Here is a 19,051-nt window from a genome sequence, read left to right on the forward strand (position 1 = left end):
GCACAAATTTTTGTGCACCAGGCCTCTAGTCTATATTAATAACAGGCTAATATGCTAATTAGACCAGATAGACTGGACATCCTTCTGGACAAAGCCACGGTGGCGGGGGCAGAGGCGGTTAGGGGTGATCAGGCAGGCAGGCAGGCAGAGCAGTTAGGGGCAATCAGGCCGGCAGGGGAGAAGCATTAGGGGCATCAGGAAGGCAGGCAGAGGCAGTTATGGGGCAATCAGGCCAGCAGGGGAGAGTTGGTTAGGGGTGATCAGGCAGGCAGGCAGAGGGGTTAGAGGTGATCAGGCAGGCAGGCAGGTAAATGGTTAGGAGCCAGCGGTCCCAGATTGTGAGAGGGATGTTCGATTGGAGAGGGTGCAGGCTGAGCTGAGGGAACCCCCCCAAACCCCATGCATGAATTTCATGTACCGGGCCACTAGTAAATTAATAAATTTCAACTGAATAAGCTTTTCTGTATGACTAAGCGACCAAATGACCAAACAACCAAACGACTGGTCGCTATGATGCGCACTGACCACCAGGGACAGACACTCAATGCAGGAGCTGCCCCCTGGTGGTCAGTGTGCTCCCATAGCGGGAGTGCCACTCAGCTAACCAACGGGTGCTAGGCAGAGGCAACAGGCCAAGTGGGGCTGGGATGAGTGGAGTGGCGCGGCACCCCGCCCCAGCTCCGGCTCCTCCCCGGCCACTTTGCGCACTACTACATCCCTCGGGGGATATCGGACTGCCGGTTTCCGATATCCTGCGAGGGGTCCCAGATCGTGAGAGGGCTCAAGTCAGGCTGAGGGACCCTATCCGTACATGAATCTGTGCCCTGGGCCTCTGGTTTATGATAAATACCTATAGTTTACTAGGTTATATGATAAGTGTATGTTTAGGTTTAAAAAAAAATGCTAAACTGTTTTCTAAAATGGCCATGACATTTTACATTCCCACCAGCATTGCCAGGGTTCCTCTTTCTTCCCATCTTCATAAACACTTGTATTTGTCATTATTTTTTATTTTCACCATTCGAATAGACATGTAAGAGTATCTCATTGTGCTTTTAATTTCTTTGTCCATAATGGCTAATACGTTGGATATCTTTTCATATGCTTATTTGCCATCCTTATATCTTTTTTTGGTGAAATATTTGTTTAAATCTTCCACCCATTTTTTAAAAATTGGGTTGTTTTATTATTGTTAAGTTTTGAGAGTTCTTTAAATATTCTGGTTACAAGTTCCTTGATATGAGATGTGCAAATATTTTCTTCCAGTCTGTGACTGGTCTTTTTATTCTATTGAAAGTGTTCTTAACAGAGCAAATGTGTCTTTTATATTGACACTAGAAGCCTGGTACATGAAATTCGTGCACTGGGGGAGTGGGGAGGTCCCTCAGCCAGGCCTGTGCCATCTCGCAGCCCAGGACCCCATGGGGGATGTCCGAGATCCCTCATTCCTTACTGCCTGCCTGCTCGCTCCTTACCACTCGGCTTGCTGCTCCTTAGTGGCAGGCTCCTTACAGCTTGGCTGGCTGCTCCTTAGTGCTGCCACGGAAGCAGGAGAGGCTCCCACCACTGCCACTGCGCTCGCCAGCTGTGAGCCTGGCTTCTGGCTGAGCGGCCACTCCCCCTGTGGGAGCACACTGACCATGAGGGGGCAGCTCCTGCGTTGAGCACCTGCCCCTGGTGGTCAGTGCACATCATAGCGACCAGTCATTCCGGTCATTCCGCCTTAATGGTCACTTATGCTTTTATTATATAGATGGTTTAATTCACCAATTTTTTTCTTTATAGATTTTGATTTTGGTGTTGCATTTAAGAATGATTTTCTAACCCAATATCATAAATACTTTTTCCTCTGTTTTCACCTAAGAGTTGTATAGTTTTACATTTTACATTTAGTTTTATGGATTTGCATTTTATATTAGTTTACATTTATGTTTTTAGGAATTTTTTTGTATATGATGCATGATGTACATGGAGGATTATGTTTTTTAAATATGGATGTCAGTTATTCCAAGCATCATGTGTTGCAAAGACTGGTATTTCTCTGTTGAATTGCCCTTGCATCTTTGTCAAAAATCAGATGACAATATTTGAGTAGGCCTATTTTTAGAGTATCTCTTCTGTTTAATTGATTTATGTGTTTATCTTTATCATCAATACTATTTTGTATTCAGACTGTAGCTTTATAGAATGTCTTATTAAAGTTGAATAATATCCACATTTGCTTTTTCTTCACAAATGTTTTGGGTGTTCAGACTTTCTTTCTTTTTTTCTATATATACTTTAGAATGAGCTTTTGGATTGTTACAATAATTCCTGCATGAATTTTGATTAGGATTATGTTAAATCTATATAGATTGATTTGGGAAAAATTGTTATTTTAACTACACTGAATTTTCCAATTCATAAACTTTGTATGTCTCTCCATTTATTTAGGTCTTTTTGATAGGTTTTATCAACATTTTGTACTTTTAATTTACAGAGTCTGATCATAGTTTGTTAGATTTATACCTATGTATTTAATATTTTTAGCTATTATAAATTAAAATTTTGGGGGGTTTTCAAATTTTCATAGCTAGTGCATAAAAACACTATTGATTTTATAAACTGATATATATCCTGTGATCCTATTAAACTCATTACTTTAGGTTGTTTTTGTTTTGTAGATTCCTTTTGATGTCCTGTGTGGACATTAATGTCTGTGAATAGAAATGGTTTTAGTGTTTTCTTTCCAATCTGAATGTCTTTTTTTTTTCTTCCTTTCTTGAAATGGCTAGAACTTCCAATATGATATTAAATAAGAGTAGTGAAAGCATACAGCCTTGTTTTATTCATTATCATAGGGTAAAATAATTTAGTATCTTGACATTAAGAATGTTATAACCTATAGGTTTTTCTATAATAGATGACCTTTATCAAATGAGGAAGTTCCCTTCCATTACTAATTTGCTGAATTTTTTAAAAATCTTAAATGAATGTTGAATTTTGTCAAATGCTTTATGTGCCTGTATAGATATGAGTGTGCAGCTTTTATTTTTAATCCTGTTAACATGGTGAATTATATTAATTAATTTTCAACTGTTCAGCCTTTCATTGCTGGGATAAACCTCACTTAGTTGCAATGCGTTATTGTTTTTGTATATTGATTTAAAAAGGGTAATATTCATTGTTCGGAAGTTAGTTTTGTTTGATAATTATATAGCAACTTTATCTTCTATGGATAATATTTATAGAATATTGTCATCTATCTTTTTTCCATTCTTTCATTTTTAATCTATCTGGATAATTATGCTTCCTATGGATTTCCTGTAGATATGAAATAGTTGGATCTTGTTTTTTATCTTTATCCAATCTTGTAGTATTTATCTTTTAACTGGTGTCTTTAGATCATTTACATTTTAATTAATGATTGATATATTTATGACTACTAGTTATTAGCTGTTTTTGTTTGTTTGTTTTGCCTTTTCTCTTTTCACTTCCCCCCAAATCAGCTTTTCTGTCTTCTTTTAAGTCATTTGGTTCTTTCTGTAACTTCTGTTTTTTTTCCTAAGAAATTTTGTTTCCATTTATTCTAAAAGTGTTTGCCCATACTTCTTGGGCCATTTGTTACTTTTATCCTGAATGTGCAAAGATGTGCTCTGGATAAAAGATAGATTTCTTAATAATAAGTGTGTCATTATCTACTTACCGCAGATCTTAATCCTAGGTGACCCATGAGAGCTGATGGGAAATGTCCCTACATGAGTAGCCAGACACTCCCTAGATGAGAAATAAGGAGAATGATTTTTCTCTGCTTATAAAGAGGAAGGAGGCAGCTACCTTTCACCCTCCTGGAAGCGTCTTCTTGGAAATCTAAGGGCCTGAATCCAAACTTCAACTCTTTGATATGTAAATAAAACCTCTCCTGGAGCAAGATAACCCCTTGTCTTCAACCTTTGCAACCTAGAAATGCTTCTGAGGCTTCATCTTTTTGACATGTAAATATCTAGGAAAAGAGTGAGCCAGTCTCCCTTGCACCTTGGGAGTTTAACCTAGGGATTAAGCCATAATCATTTGGCCCTCTGAGGGAAACTAGAAAAATGGTATTATCCTGTTAGATCAGGGCAATTAACTAGACAAATATCTGCAACTCTAATTCTCACGGTATTTTAAAATTCTCAAGAGGCTACAGGTTTTTACAGGAGAAATTCATGCAAGTTTTATTCCCCCACAGTTGTAAAAGCTGCATTAAAATATTTGTCTGGTGATTCTAATATTTGAGTCATCTTGTCTTTTTTCTTAAGTGGTATTTCGTTTTTCCTCGTTTTTTTTTTCTTTGTTTTTAAATTTTTTCTATATTTTTAATTATTAATTTCTCCTCATTTTTTTAATGTCCAGTAATTTTAGATTTTATCCTGGATATTTTGAATATTACATTATGATATTCTGGATTCTGTTTAAACCATCTGGATTTGTGTTCTTATGATTTTTTATTTTAGCAGGTAGTCAAGATCAGACCCTTCTCCTTACCCACTTTCTGTGGACTGTGCTTTCAACGTCAGTTTAGTTTTCAAAGCCTTTGCAGTGCTACTCTAGTTCATCTCACATGTGTCTCTTCCGAAGGTCAATCTGAAAGTTAAGTGTTCAGAATCTTCTCTGTGCTGAATCTGTTACTGAACTAAAGGGGGTTGCTTGCCTGTGCAAATCAAAGCCCAAGCAAGTGTGAACAGGAGTTTGCAGCCAAGAAAGTAAAGTTTTATCTTTAAGGAAATGGTGCCATACCCAGAGTCACAGGGGAGCTCATGCTCAAAGACCTCTTTTGATGGCTTCCACCAGGTGGTTACATAGGGGAAAGCATTAATCATGGTGACTAAGGGAGTTAGGGTCATGGTGTCTACTGTTTGGTCGGTGCTAGGGTAGGGGGTAGCTGATCAGTGCATCTAGTCCTGATATCTCTGTTGTCAGCCATGGGTAGCTTCATCTGGTTTTGCAGGAATGTGATCATTCCACTTTTCTGGGTCTGGAGCTGAGACACAAGTGAGGCCTAGCTGTTACCTTTAGTTTGATTGAAACTTTCTCTGTGGTCAATAGTCAATAGCCCAAGGCTTTGTTCCTATGATTGTTTAATGCTGACCAGGGTCTCATTGTCCTGAGGGCTTAATGAGGAAGGGAGTGGTCCTGCAGGAGAAGGACGCAGCTAAGTCAGGATCCTGGATGAGGCCACTTTGAGTCAAAAGGAAAGATAGGAGAAAAGATCCTATTAAAGAAATGAAGTTTCTGCATGGTTACATTAAAATATCCTTTTCTCTAGCTTCCTGCCTCTACATGATCTATTCCTCTGTCTTTGATTCCCAAGGCTCCTGTTTCTGCTCTTTTGTAAAGAGAGCTGGGGCTTTTGTGCTCAGTCCTGCAAGGTCTCTCTGTACAGTGGCCCTGGGGAGAGAGAGGGACTCTGCATCCTTGCTAGCACTCACCTGGTATAGAGCAAGGCAAGTCAGTAGGGATCCGCTCCCAGGGACTGGGTGGCTGCTGGTGGGAGGCAAGTGGCACTGAATCTCCCCAGCCTCTCCTGGTGCAGGGTGTGTGGAGACAACATACTTGCTCCAGTTCTGTAGGGATAAAGAGAGCACTGCTTCTTTGCTGGTGTTCATCGGGAGTAGGGAGGATAAAAGTAAAAAGATTATGTGTCCCAGCATCTCTGCTTCCTTTTCCTGGACCCTTGGCTAGACACAGTATGCATTTCTTGGGCTTTTTTGGTCTGTATTCATTGGCACATTTGGGGTTACTCTAGCACCCAGGCCAGAATATATTGGAGGCAAACCCCACCAACAAACCACAAAAAACACAAAAATGTAAAACCCTCCAAGCCAACCAAGCAACCAATAAACCACTGAACAAAACAGGAGATTCACTATCAGGCTGTCTTTCATGTTTGGATAGAATTTTCTGATCTGTAACTTACCCTAGAGTTTTTTCATTACAATTAGTGGAAGTGATAAGGTGGAACGTCTTTATTCTGTCTTCTCTAGAACCAAACAGAGGGTAGTTTAGACAGAGTGGGGCAAACTGCAGTTTAAATGAAAGCAAATATCTAAAGTAGTGTGATTTAAATGCAGTGGGGTCAGAGTATGCAGAATCCAAGCTTAGTTCCCTTCCTTTGATTAAAAGATGATCACCTATTTAAAGGACGTACTTATCTTCAGCCTAAATTTAATAGCTTACTTCTTGTCAAGTAACTTTTAAAAAAAGTAACAATGAGAAATTACAGTGAAAGCTCCATATAATGGACTAATTCTGGCAAGGGGGTGTCCATTAAAGCCAAAATCCGTTATATAATAGAGTAGGTTTTCTGAATGCATATGTTAAAAAAAATGATAGATGAGTTAGTTTACCTGTTTTTACTTATGTAGACACATTTGTGTAATTAAAATTAAGTGTGTATGAATAGTTTAATTCCACAGGAAAGTTTCCTATATGTATTATAGTAATTTTAAATGTATACTGACTAGGACTAGTATATGTGTGCTTTCACCAGTCACTCTGAGGAAACAAATGCACACATCTGGGGCATGGCATGGGAATATCAATGAGCAGTGTTAAAACTGCTGCAAAAAGTCACACCATGTGACAACAGAACCAATTACCGCTCACAGTGTGGTGTGACCACGTGTGCTAATCATTCGCTGAACATTGTTTACGAGTGGTGACTCTTGGGTTTAAATTTGTAGACTATGGTTGTAGATATGTAATATTTATGTTGGAGAAATTACTACAGTGTTTTTTTTTCCAACATACAGCCTAGTTACTAAAATTTGTTAAAAACAACAGTGAATTAATAACAAAAAAAATAACCTGTTAACTTGATTATTAGCAAATTTTGGTTAACAGTGTTTTAAAATTAACAGGGTCTTAATTTTCATATATGACATATGGAGCAGAAATATTGTCTGTTAAATCCGAAGACCATTAAATAGAGGTCCACAGAATCGAGGATTTACTATATTTGAGTAAAAGAAAAGCATTTCAGAAAATGGCTTGGAATATGTGACCTTTATGTGCAAACACAATATTATCTTGTTTTTAACTGACTCTGGATTTTGTGATAACCTGAAATTGAAATTTACGCTTCAGGTATTTTAGTGTGCTGGCAAAAGATCGTTCTGGTTCTATGAACTTTTAATTTCTTGCTTGTAGGAGATTACTTCCAGTATTTACTTGCATTTATGGCTGACTCAGCTAATCAAAATATGAGATTACATATGCACAGATCTTAATATCAATAAAAATTCTTTGTTCTATTTTTAGAATGAAAAGAGAAGTATCAACCTATTTAAATATATATTATACTTTAATATGTCTCTGCTGACATATTTATCACAATATGTAACAGCAGAGTGATCCAGGCAAAAGATAGCCAGTTAAAATTGAAAAACTGTGCTGGAATCAATGGCATTTAACAGGAATGTTGTCACCGAGTCTTGGAGTACTTACAGAACCTAACAGGACAACTCTCAGCCTTCAAGCCTTTATATGAATTAAATGGTTAACGTTTTCATTCATATTTATGTCTAATAAGAAATTTAGTATCTCAGTTCCTATCAGGTTTGTCTTTTCTATATTGGGATCAATTGGAGAGAGTTATGAACTAATGTGCCTTATTGGCTTTTTCTTAGCTCCTAGCACAAATGCTTAATACAGTGACAGTTAAGATGCATGTGAAATGTTTACAACATGGATGCCATAGACAGCTTTTATGAAAGTGCCCAAACCTTACTGGATATTTAAATGCTTTTCCAGGATTCTCAGTAGTGAATGCTAGAGTTCATTTTGCCTTTGTAAAATAAGACTTGAGCTTTTTAATCTCTTGGAAGTCTCATTTATAGAAATTAAAAGTGGACCGAATGTTGTTTTATATATGGTGAAAATATCTGTGCTTTTACACCTTCTCAAAATAAAAATAAGACTTAATCTAACAGAAATTCTATTAAAATTGTTATACCCAAAACATTTCAGGAAACCCGATGTTATTTTCTGTCCTCATCATAAGAAAGTAGAGTCCTAAGAGAGCTTTTATACATTTAAGAACACATTATCCTTGAAGATCCCAACACATGTGAGGCCTTCTGTAGCTGTTAAGTAATAATCATATCTATTCGAACAGTTGATTAATCTTTAAAAGCCTAGCATCTTGTTGGGCATTTGGGCCACTTTGGTGGAAGTTCAAGGTGTTCTTAAGGAAATTGGATCTGAAATCTGCTTGTTCAGTTCTTCTGAGCCAAAATTAGTAGGCGTCAGTGTGGTCCTTTGTGCTTGGTTCTCTTTCACAGTTGTGGGCAGACTTTTCATGCAAAATATGGCAATTTTCTAGATGACTCCAATGTCAGAGGAAATGAAGAAGCATTCATCTTCTTCAACTTCTCACATCTTACGGGGTGCTTGATTTAAATTATGTTTTCTTAAATGGAAATACTCAACAAAGTATTGAGGAGCTGATGTAAGGTAGCCGACTAAAGGTGCAACCTTTTAATTCATTAAAAGTCACACAAAAGTGGCAGTCACCTGTAACAATGAATAACAGACATGTTTCAGACCTATTACCATCACCTATTTATATACTTACTTTTGGTGAGACAATTACCATTTAAGTTATATCTTTAGGGGGGATTTGCCTATTAACCACAGATATGTCATAGAATTTAATTTATTCATTTATTTCTTTCACAGTCACTTTCTTTTTTTAAAATTTATCTTTATTGTTGAAAGTATTACAGATGCACCCTCTTTTCCCCTGTCAATTCCCTCTACTCCACACTTGCCCCTCCCAGGCCTTCACCACACCACTGTCTGTGCCCATGGGTTATGCATATATGCATGTAAGTTTCCCAGTTACTCTCTCCACCAACCCCCTATCCTTGCCTTCCCTCTGAGATTTGACAGTCTGTTCCATGTTTCTATGTCTCTGGATCTATTGTGTTCATCAGTTTATTTTGTTCACTCGATTCCACATATGAGTGAAATCATGTGATACTTGTGTTTCTCTGAGCTTATTTCACTTAGCATTATACTCTCCAGGTCCCTCCCTGCTGTCTCAAAGGATAAGAGGTTCTTCTTTTTTACAGCTGCGTCATAGAATTTATACAAAGGGAATATACAAACGTGGCTTTTAATTGTTTTTCCTCACAGGACATTTGGCTCGCTTATGTCCCTCAAATGTTGGCAAGGCACATTTTGATGTTTTCTTTTATAATGACTCAGTTGTTGAAATCATTATTTGGCATGTCAGTATTGTTGGTGGGGCCAACATAGGAAGTTGGTTGCCTCCTTTCCTTTATGGTATCTTTTTAACACTGATAAATCAATATAATATTTTATCCACTATAATAATGAACCTCATTTACAGATGACATGCAATTATGGAAAGGGATTGTCTCTCACAGATTTTTAAGAATTTATACACAGTTGGAAAAAATGGGAAACTTTGAAATTATAGAGAACTGTGTTATGTATTGCTTCTGATTTTAAATACTCCCTGACCTTATAGAAACCCAGTCAACATTTTCCCATCTACTTCTAAAAACACTAAGATTGAGGAAGGCAACGTCGTGAACTTAAAATGACAATGTGAAAGAATGACAATTTAGAAGTTTTGTCATTTAATTTAGTTAAAATCACATCATATTGGTTAGGTGACAAAATAGCTGAAGGATTGATTTTTTTACAGTGATTTGAACTGATATGTTGGCACTTCAAAAACTCAGGTACAGAGGCTCATGGCACCAGTGAACACTGTCATAAATGTGTTTTTGACAATTTTAACTCTGGTTAGTCAAGTAAAATTGTTTTTCTCTACTCATAAAAATAAGAATAGTAACTCAGAATTACAGAATTGACCCCATCTCATCCATATCCCACCTGCCACAGACAAAGTATTCTCTTCCATGAACTGGTGACAGACTGTACTGACTACCCAAACAAATCTCTGGCAGTTAAATTCACTCTTCACTCTCAACACACAAACCAAAAAGTAAATAAGACCTTAACAAATGGGAAAGCTGCTGGAAGCATCGGAGAGTTCATATTGAAGCAGTGGGAGAACATGGCATCGCATGGTCGAGTATGCGCTTTGCAGAAGCTTTTTAGTCAGGCCCAGCTAATGGAAAGAGGGCGTGGATGTATTTACCTTAGCAATGAAGTTAATAAAACATGTAGTATAGAAACCATTTATTTAACAAGTTCTACCCTCCACACTATAGAAGTCAAAACCTGTGTGGATGAGAACCATTGCAACTCAAAATTTCAAAGTGGATGCTAACAATAGGATAGAGGAGAAAGGTTGATTTGTATGTTTAATTAGGGCCGTGTGAGGTAGCACACCAGGTTTATACCTAACATTCTAGCAGTTTATTGAGTTTTCCAGGAGCTTGGAGGAGAGAATGTTCGTTTTCTATTTGGCTTACTCAAAAGAGAAAAAAGTTTCTTCATGGAAAGTTTGGGAGTTGAAAGTGAAATGTCCTAGACTCTGTTGATTTATATCCTCCCTTTCTGGTTGTGCATTTTTCGTCAAGTTTATCTGCTTTGTGTGTGTGTGTGTGTGTGTGTGTGTGTGTGTGTGTAGCCATTAGCTTATTGCAGTGCCTTAAGGCTTTCACTTTTTTTCTCTCACTGCTTTCTCTCAAATTTGTCCATGTCCACAGCCTTCATTAGCATCTAATATTAATGCTATTCAAATACGCATCTCCAGGTTGAAACTTCCCTCAGCTCCAACTGCTTTGGCTTGGGTATCTCAACACTCCTTCAGTAAGTCTCCAAGACTTATTACACGATCTTTCCTCTCAGGCCTAGTCCTCAGTAGCATTTTCTTGCTTAGAAATTGACATCACTATCCAACCGGCTGCTCAAACAAATGCACAGAATCGTTCTTAACCCTTCCGCTTCTTTGTGCTCCATATCCAATTTAGAACCTGTATCCATTTTACTTCTAAATAAACTAGAATCTTCAGTCCCAACTGCCATATCCTTGGTCTACTCTAGGAGCCTCTTAGGTGGTTTCACTGCAAACTGTGACACTCACTCTTAACAATCTTCTATTTATTCTCCACATGAAACAAGTTTGTGTTTTTTCAAAATCCACTCTGAGGTGAAAGAAGCCCAATCTGAAAAGGCTATCTACTGTTTTATTCCAACTACAGGACATTCTGGAAAAGGACTTTGGAGACAGTAAAAAGATCATAGGTTGCCAAGGGTTAGCGGGAAGTGAGGGGTAAACAGGCAGAGCACAGGTTTTTTAGGGCAGTGAAGCCATTCTGAAAAATATCATAATGGTGGATACATGTCATAAAACACATGGAATGTACACCACCAAGAGTGAGCTCTAAAGTGAACTATGGACTAGGGTGATCATGATTTGTCAATGTTGGTTCATCACTTGTAACAAATATACCACTGTGGTGAGGGGTTTCGATGGTGGAGAAAGCTGTTGGTATACAGGAGCAGGAGGTACTAGTATATGGGAGCTTTCTGTACTTCTGCTGTTTTCTACGAACCTAAAACTACTCTAAAATATAAAGTTAATTTTAAGAATCCATCCGACCTTGCATCTCTTCCTCAACTCCTGAAAGTGCTTTATTACCATCCCAGTGCTGCCAAAACTACAGTTGGAAGTCTTTGCACAGCCTCTCTTCACCTCCGCAGCTTCGTCTTCTCAGCTGTGCGCCTGCTTTCCAGCCACACTGGTTTCTTTCAGGTGTGACTGTACATGCACAATCCTTCCAAGGGCTCCCTCCTCTTTGCCTAATCAATGTCTACTAATCCCTTAGACCTGAGCTTATTGTCATTTCCGGAGGGAAGGTTTCTCTGATATCCATATCCTTCGGCCAACTTGATTACTTTTGCTTTATTTCACATATAAAAACAAATTAATGCCCCAAAGCCCTTACACTTTTATATTTAGAGATTTATGATAATCAAATATTTATGCTTGCTTGTTAATATTGCTGTCCCCTACTAGGCCATAGGCACCATGAGACCGTGCTCTGCCTATTTTTGCTCACCACTGAATCTAGTGCAGTGGCTGGAACACAGGAGGTATTTAGTCAATCTTTGTTGAATGAATGACTGGGAGAAAGAATGAGAACTTCTAAATGAACTGTTGGTATCTTGTTCACTGTTTTGTCTAGTCACTAGGGATTTGCAGTCACTGAACTATGTATTACTTTTTCAGAAAATAACTTTTTGGATATTCAATTTTTAAAATCCCATCATAGCAGAAATGGCTTTTTATACCCTAAGCTTCTGTGTTTCTTGTGGTTTACTCAGCTGGTTCCTGTGATTCCAGATAGGTAGCTTCTTTGTTCTTTAAGACACTGAGAGCTTCGGGCGAGCATATGAAAACGGCTCCTGGACAATGTGATTCCTTGATGTCAGGGCTTCACTCCATGTCCAGTCTCTTGTTTTGGAAAGTCTTCTCTGGTTGGGTGGTCACTCAAGAAAAGAAATGCTTTAATCTTTGCTTAGTAACAGATGCAAAAATATAAGCACTACGTCTTTAGTCCTGGGGCTGCCATGGACTCCTGCTAGGTGAGCTTTGGGTTGCCACCACTAAAGCCAAATCACCACGAGGCTCTGTTTTCAGAGACCTGTTGCAATTGGTTAACCTGTGGTATCCTGCATATTTTCCCTGACTTTACTAATAAACAATTGAGATGAAGAAACAAATCCCTTACTTTCCAGGTGAACTAAACAATTTGTCTTAATTACTGTCAGCCTTTAGTGAGTGACTACGGTGGGGATCCTAATCATTCACACCAGTAGTAAGATATGAATTGTGAATTAGTAGTAATTTTCACACAGACAGATATGTGTTTTTGAGTTATCTGACATGTACTTAGTTTCCCAGTTAAAATAATTTACACACACACACACACACACGCACTAAATGAATGATTTTCCTTATTACAGTCAGTCCTTTCCCATGGCACCGTGGCTGACTGCGCTGTTGTTGGCAAGGAAGACCCTTTGAAAGGGCATGTCCCCTTAGCCCTCTGCGTATTGAGAAAAGGTGAGAGCTTTGTCCACCCTGACTGTTTGGGCCCTGAATGATTAACTAAGGTTAATTCACTGCTTCCCATCTGACCTTCTCCCTAGGTATCAATACAACCGAGGAACAAGTGTTGGAAGAAATTGTGAAGCACGTTAGACAGAGCATTGGCCCTGTGGCTGCTTTTCGAAATGCAGTTTTTGTCAAACAATTACCCAAAACTAGATCTGGCAAAATTCCCCGGTCAGCTCTGTCTGCCCTTGTCAATGGCAAGCCTTATAAGGTAAATTATCAAGGATGTTTAATGCTGAATTTTGAAATGGTTTATCCCCATTTCTTTGGCATCAGCAAAGTTCTTAAAAATGGTTCTCAATTATGAATTGCATCCCTAAAATACACATAATAGCACTTATTAAAATGTTAAGTGAGAAATTGCATAGTCACTCTGTAGGAATCATGGCTTTGGAGAACCACAGATTAATTAAAATCATATGTTTTGAGAATATACGAAAATATTACTATTAGTAAATGTTAGTTAAATCCAATCAAACTTGTGGAAATGCAATCTTTATTGCATTACATTTTCCTTCATTGTATTCATTAATGGCTGTTAGTGAGAAAGCAAGTAATTAAGGCTGGCAATACCTGTTTAACTCTTTGCATTGATACATATGCTAATTGTATTGAGTGAAAATTATTTTAGGAAACTTTAGGCTGATCCAAGCATATGAATTTTTAAAATTTGTCTGCAGATTGTACATACTGAGATATACATATTTTAATAGTAGAGTAGTGCAAATGCAAAAAACATTTTATTTTTATAGAGGCACATAGAAAGTCTTAAGAGGAATTCTGTAAAAAGTAGCATTGAGGACCATTAGTTTTGCTAACAGGACAGTTTGTTTTATCATTCCGTAAAGCTGAGGGACATTTTAAAATATTAGGTTCAAAGTTCCCTATTTCTGAACATTTATGTATATGAGTATTATAAGATAATGGAGAATCCAACATTGCATGTAATTATTTAATTATGAAATATATGAAAAGGTTTTAAGGAAGTGCACTTATACCTCCACTTCTCTTTTCAGGTAACGCCTACGATCGAAGACCCCAGCATTTTTAGGCACATAGAAGAAGTGCTAAAGCAAGCATCATGACTTTTTTTTGAGTCAGTTTTCTAATTGGAGTCAAGGTTTTTGAATTATTTCACAGAAATAACTATTTACATCGAAATTACTTGCAAACTGAAATGTGAATTGTGAAGTGTGGTCTTAAAAAAAATGAACTCGAAGACTAGTGATTAGACCCAATTAGCATTGCTATCGATTACTTGTAACATGACTCATTATAGGTTGTCTAGCACTTTAATTTTAGAAAAACATATCTAATGAATGATTTTTAAAAATTGTACCTCCCCCAAAAGCATTTTGATTGAAAGTGACATTAATATAAAGCCACTTCCTAAAAATAAGCATCCGCAGCTTTGACCCAAAACCTAAAATTCAAGTTGAAGTAAAAAAAAAAAATGATTACAATTTTTCTTATGGAAATTTGGAAAGTTTTCTAATGTTATTGAGTTGCCCACATGCATGGTAATCATCTAATCGGTGATTTCCCAGGTAGCTGGATCTGTCTTGTCATTTCCTGAGGGAAGGCTGGCTTCCTGGATACAGCTCTGGGGTCAGGTCATTTGTTACTTAGTCAAGGGAATCCTGTGCCTGGCCAAGAGTCTGGAGGTCATTGAATCCTTTCTCTGTCATGGAGTGGAGGTTTTTTTGGAGCCCCTCCTCTTGTTTTGGTGCTTAGTGGACTGTACTTATTGATTCCGGCTTCTTATGGAAACAAGGAAATGATATGAAATGGGGTACACTGGCAAAAAGAAAGCTTTTCAGGAAGAAATGTAGAAGTTTTTACATTATGTAAGAGAAACAAAAAATACCAGATTTTTATGCAAAATCTCTGATTTTTAAATAACGCACTAAAAATATTGTGCCATTCAAACACATCTTTGCATTTAAACTTCTATAAAACCATTGATATATTTTTTAAAACATTGAAAATGAATCTTTGTTAATAAGCTTATGATAATGTTCCAATTAATCAGAGTAGACAATATGGATAATTAAATATTTGGTTTACATAGAGTTGGACGTTATCAGTAATCAAAGAATTCATTTAAACACAAAAATATACCATGCCCATTGAGCCTTTGATGGTACTCAAAGTATTCCTTAATCTTTCAGTCCATCAGGAACATTATTGTGAAGAACAGCTGTCCTAATATGATAGTCTGGGTACATGAAATATATGTCAGAGATATTAGATAAGGAGAATATTTACTTGTCTCTTGTATAAAATTGCTTACAAACTGTATAAAGACATTTTGAAAATGTGTGCTTTTTACATGGACCATAGGCTATTCAAATAAATGACTTCTTCAAATAAATTTCTATTTGCTTAAATTGGCTTTTTGATCGTTACATCTGGAAAAACTATATTCATCTAGTTGTTTTTGTTAATTATTTTAGTAGCCTCAATTAAACCAACTAGACAGACATTCAGTTTATAATTTGAAACTGTTGGGTTTCTTAAAGTGTAGCTTATATTGGGTACATTTAGTCCATTATCACATCTGTAATCTTAACAAATAATCCATTTGTTATGTCTTAGCATTTAATTGTATTACCTTACTTTTTCATGTAAGATTCAGTTAATTTGACATGGAAAATTCTTTAGCTGAAACTATATCATTTGCCAGGTATAATAAACTCAAGGCATATTACACAGGGGCAAGAAGTGTGTAAAGGTTACAGCTTTGATCTCTTGCACATTTTCCCTGGTAATCACATCGGAAGGGAACGTCAGCAAGCAGGCTGGAGCTGTCTTTTAGTTGAGTGAGAAGAAGGCAATACACAAGACTGGGGAAGCAGCTTTTTCTTGTGTCCGGTTGAGGAAATATATATCTCCTTTGCAGGGTCAGAGGATGTCACGTTTATACTAATAATTATGGGGCCAGAAAGACACTCAAGTCATCAGATTGCTTAAAATTTGGGGGGGGGGAAGGAAATTTTTACTTTAATACTTATATCATAAAGCACTTTTACTACATAGTACCTAACATATTCTGAATTAAATGTACCTTTAAAAATAACAATATAATGTTACTAAAAATGCAGTCATATTTAAATTTGATGAAATAAATTCTGTATGGCCTTTCATATTTTCATATTTTTTTTTTACTGTAAGACATTGGAAAAATTAAAATATAAAGATTTTCTTTTAAAATCTATAGAAGTGTTTTTCCAATTATTTTGCCCATGAAAATATATTGGGTATATACAATTAAGACCTGTTTTGCATTTAAAAAGCAGTTTGGTTTATATAAAACTGTATTTGTAAAGGCTTAGATTATTAATTATGTGAAAATGTATAATATTGCTAGATGGTCATTAAATGAATTTTAAGTAGATTAAATGGATTTTAGAATCTGAAAGATATTATCCTATAAATTAAAGAGTATTTTATGCTTTTATGAGACACATAGATGGATCTTTTTTATCCCTATATATTTGAGTCTGTTATAAATGATTACTATTTCTTGCTTATGATTTCTAAAGGGGAGAAACTTCTGTGGTTAAATCCTGTATGAGTAGATACAAATGTAGTTTATATTGTTATAATATCATAGTTTTTATATTATATTTCATTTCTGTGAGTCAGCATCCCCATGTTCAAATGAGCTTAAAAAGCTCTTTTCCATTGTTTCTGCCCAGGCAACATTTTCAGAAAATTGTAAAATCACTCTCATAAGCAAGTTTAGTACTCCCCCTTGTGGCTGACTCACTTTTGAGGAGATTCCGCTTAAAAGAATGATACTCAGTAAATTGTTCAAATTTACGTTACTAGAAAACAAAGCTTAAACAGAGAATTGGAAGTATTCGTTTTTATTGACAATGGAGAGGGCTTTTGTTACCATTACTTTATGACTGAATCTGTTTAAACAAAAATAGACATCAAAACAAATGTAATGTACGTGCAAACATAGCAAATTAAATACAAAAATGAAATTACTAATGACAGGTCTTGCACTTAATAAGATCAAACAGCAGAAAATCAGCAGATAGATAAATGTATTCTTAAATAGGTTTTACTCTGAAATCTCCCATATAAACAAAGAATAAACAACAGTAACACCACCAAATAAAGCCACAGGGAAGAGATTACTCTTCTATACTTTATACACTATATATGTTAATCATTCTGTCTTTCATTTCTTTCCTCTGCTAAGACTGACTTCAGGGAAGTCGAAACAAGGCCATCTCGGCTAAAAGCTTATAACATTAGACATGACTCTGGCGATTGCCCTGGTACACTGACAAAGGGGGAAGGCTGCGGGGTTTTGTTTTCTTCCAGTGGAAACGAGCCTGGGACTTTGCAGTGGTTGACATTCACTGAACAGTTCTTGCTGGCGGTTCAAGATATTTGAATGGACATGTGGTTCTCAGTAAAGAAAAAAAAATTATTGGTCCACAGGTAACAAGAGAAGATAATGTCTTTTTCTTTATAAATTTTTTTAAATAATCTTTTTGACTCTTGTAAACAGTTTGGTTTTGTCTTGTATTGAAAAGGAGATCGAGCCATCACAGTGCTATTTCTAAAGATAGAGGACATCCCTGATTGCCTTGAAAGGTCTATTTTTGGCTCCAGTTCCAGGTTAAATCATTCTTTTTTACATGATCAGAGGCAGGTTTTCAGCTTTAAGTATTGACAGACTTTGAAGGTGAAACATGTGGAGGCATGAAACATGCTTCCAGGAAACATACCAATTTGACTGTTATAATTCAAAAACTGTAAAAATGGTGGAATGGTAAAATACAAACAGTACTTGGTATTGTCAAATGTTTGCACTTGAGACTCCATGAACCATATATTTTATTTTTTAAAAAATCATATTTATATCCATTTACATAAGACTTACACATTTAAAAAGAAATACATACACAGTAATACATAAATGCCTAGTATATTACAATAAAACATGAAAAAACAGGTGGCTCCATTTCATAAAAGCATCTGTTGTACAGAAGTTATGATGTGGATGATGTTTATTATTCAAATGACTTAAGCATTTTCTTACAACTGTAGTGAACTAATCAAACATATCTGACTCCCCCCAAAATCACATTTTCAGTTTAATAAACCATTACTTGTGGTTATTTCCTTAGAATTCAGTTTTCACAAAGGTGTTCACTGCTCGTCTTCTTGGATGGTAGTGCACTTTAGGTAGGGTAGACCGAAAAGACGACATCTAGAATATTCAATGGACAGCATTAGTTTACTGAAAGGTCCCAGACTGAAAAGTCCCCCTCCCCCGTTACACCTGCTGCCGCCATGCAGCCTGCCTCCTCCTGTCCTAAGAGATAATGAACAGGATATCATCCAGGATGTAACCAACAGCTGTATGTAATGAACATTTGCTCTTCTCCAATTCTGTGCAGGCAAGCTTAACAAGTAATATTTGCTCACTTTTGTGGAAAGTATGATGGGAATATTAAAAAAAAAAAGGTGTTCAAAGAAAATGTCAGCAGTCCCTTTGAAATATTTACAGCTTGCTTAATAATAAATTGGGCATAGTTGGCCTATTCCTTGGAATAGATTTGTATTCTAGCTCATACACTAGTATTTTAGAGCTCTTTTGGAGATATGTTGGTTTAATTATGACAGTAATATAATGATAATAAATAACATTTTAAAGGATCTGGGTCAGAGATGTAGCATCATTGACTTTTTCCTATCATAATATTTTTAGGGAAAGTCCACAATTACTATTCCTGACACAAAATAAATAATAAACAATGTTCTAAATTATTTTAATGACAAAGTTGCTAATGTTATGTCAAAATAAAAATTGGTTTTCCTAGATTAACCTATGGTAAATAAGTTTTTTTCCTATTGAATGGTAAAAACTAAAAAATATGAACTTGAATGCCATGCACAAAATACAGATCGCAAATAGTTAAAGAGTTATTCTACCCATCA

General features: G+C 36.5%; 2 protein-coding genes across 2 annotated transcripts in view; one reads left to right on the top strand and one right to left on the bottom strand.

Annotated features, from left to right (window-relative positions):
* Window positions 1–16,068, top strand: part of ACSS3 (acyl-CoA synthetase short-chain family member 3) — a gene marked incomplete at its 5' end in the record, with an annotated part of 171,505 nt that extends 155,437 nt beyond the window's left edge. The window contains 3 exons of the mRNA XM_005884178.2: window positions 12,934–13,033; window positions 13,120–13,295; window positions 14,101–16,068. Coding sequence (XP_005884240.1) covers window positions 12,934–13,033; window positions 13,120–13,295; window positions 14,101–14,169 — 345 coding nt within the window. The remainder of the gene's footprint in view (window positions 1–12,933; window positions 13,034–13,119; window positions 13,296–14,100) is intronic.
* Window positions 16,069–16,937: 869 nt separating this feature from the next.
* Window positions 16,938–19,051, bottom strand: part of PPFIA2 (protein tyrosine phosphatase, receptor type, f polypeptide (PTPRF), interacting protein (liprin), alpha 2) — a 485,860-nt gene continuing 483,746 nt past the window's right edge. Inside the window, exon 31 of the mRNA XM_014531636.1 lies at window positions 16,938–18,320. The gene's annotated coding sequence lies outside the window, so the exon portion shown is untranslated. The remainder of the gene's footprint in view (window positions 18,321–19,051) is intronic.

The sequence above is a fragment of the Myotis brandtii genome, unplaced genomic scaffold (assembly GCF_000412655.1).
Source record: "Myotis brandtii unplaced genomic scaffold, ASM41265v1 scaffold82, whole genome shotgun sequence".
In the NCBI taxonomy this organism is placed as follows: domain Eukaryota; kingdom Metazoa; phylum Chordata; class Mammalia; order Chiroptera; family Vespertilionidae; genus Myotis; species Myotis brandtii.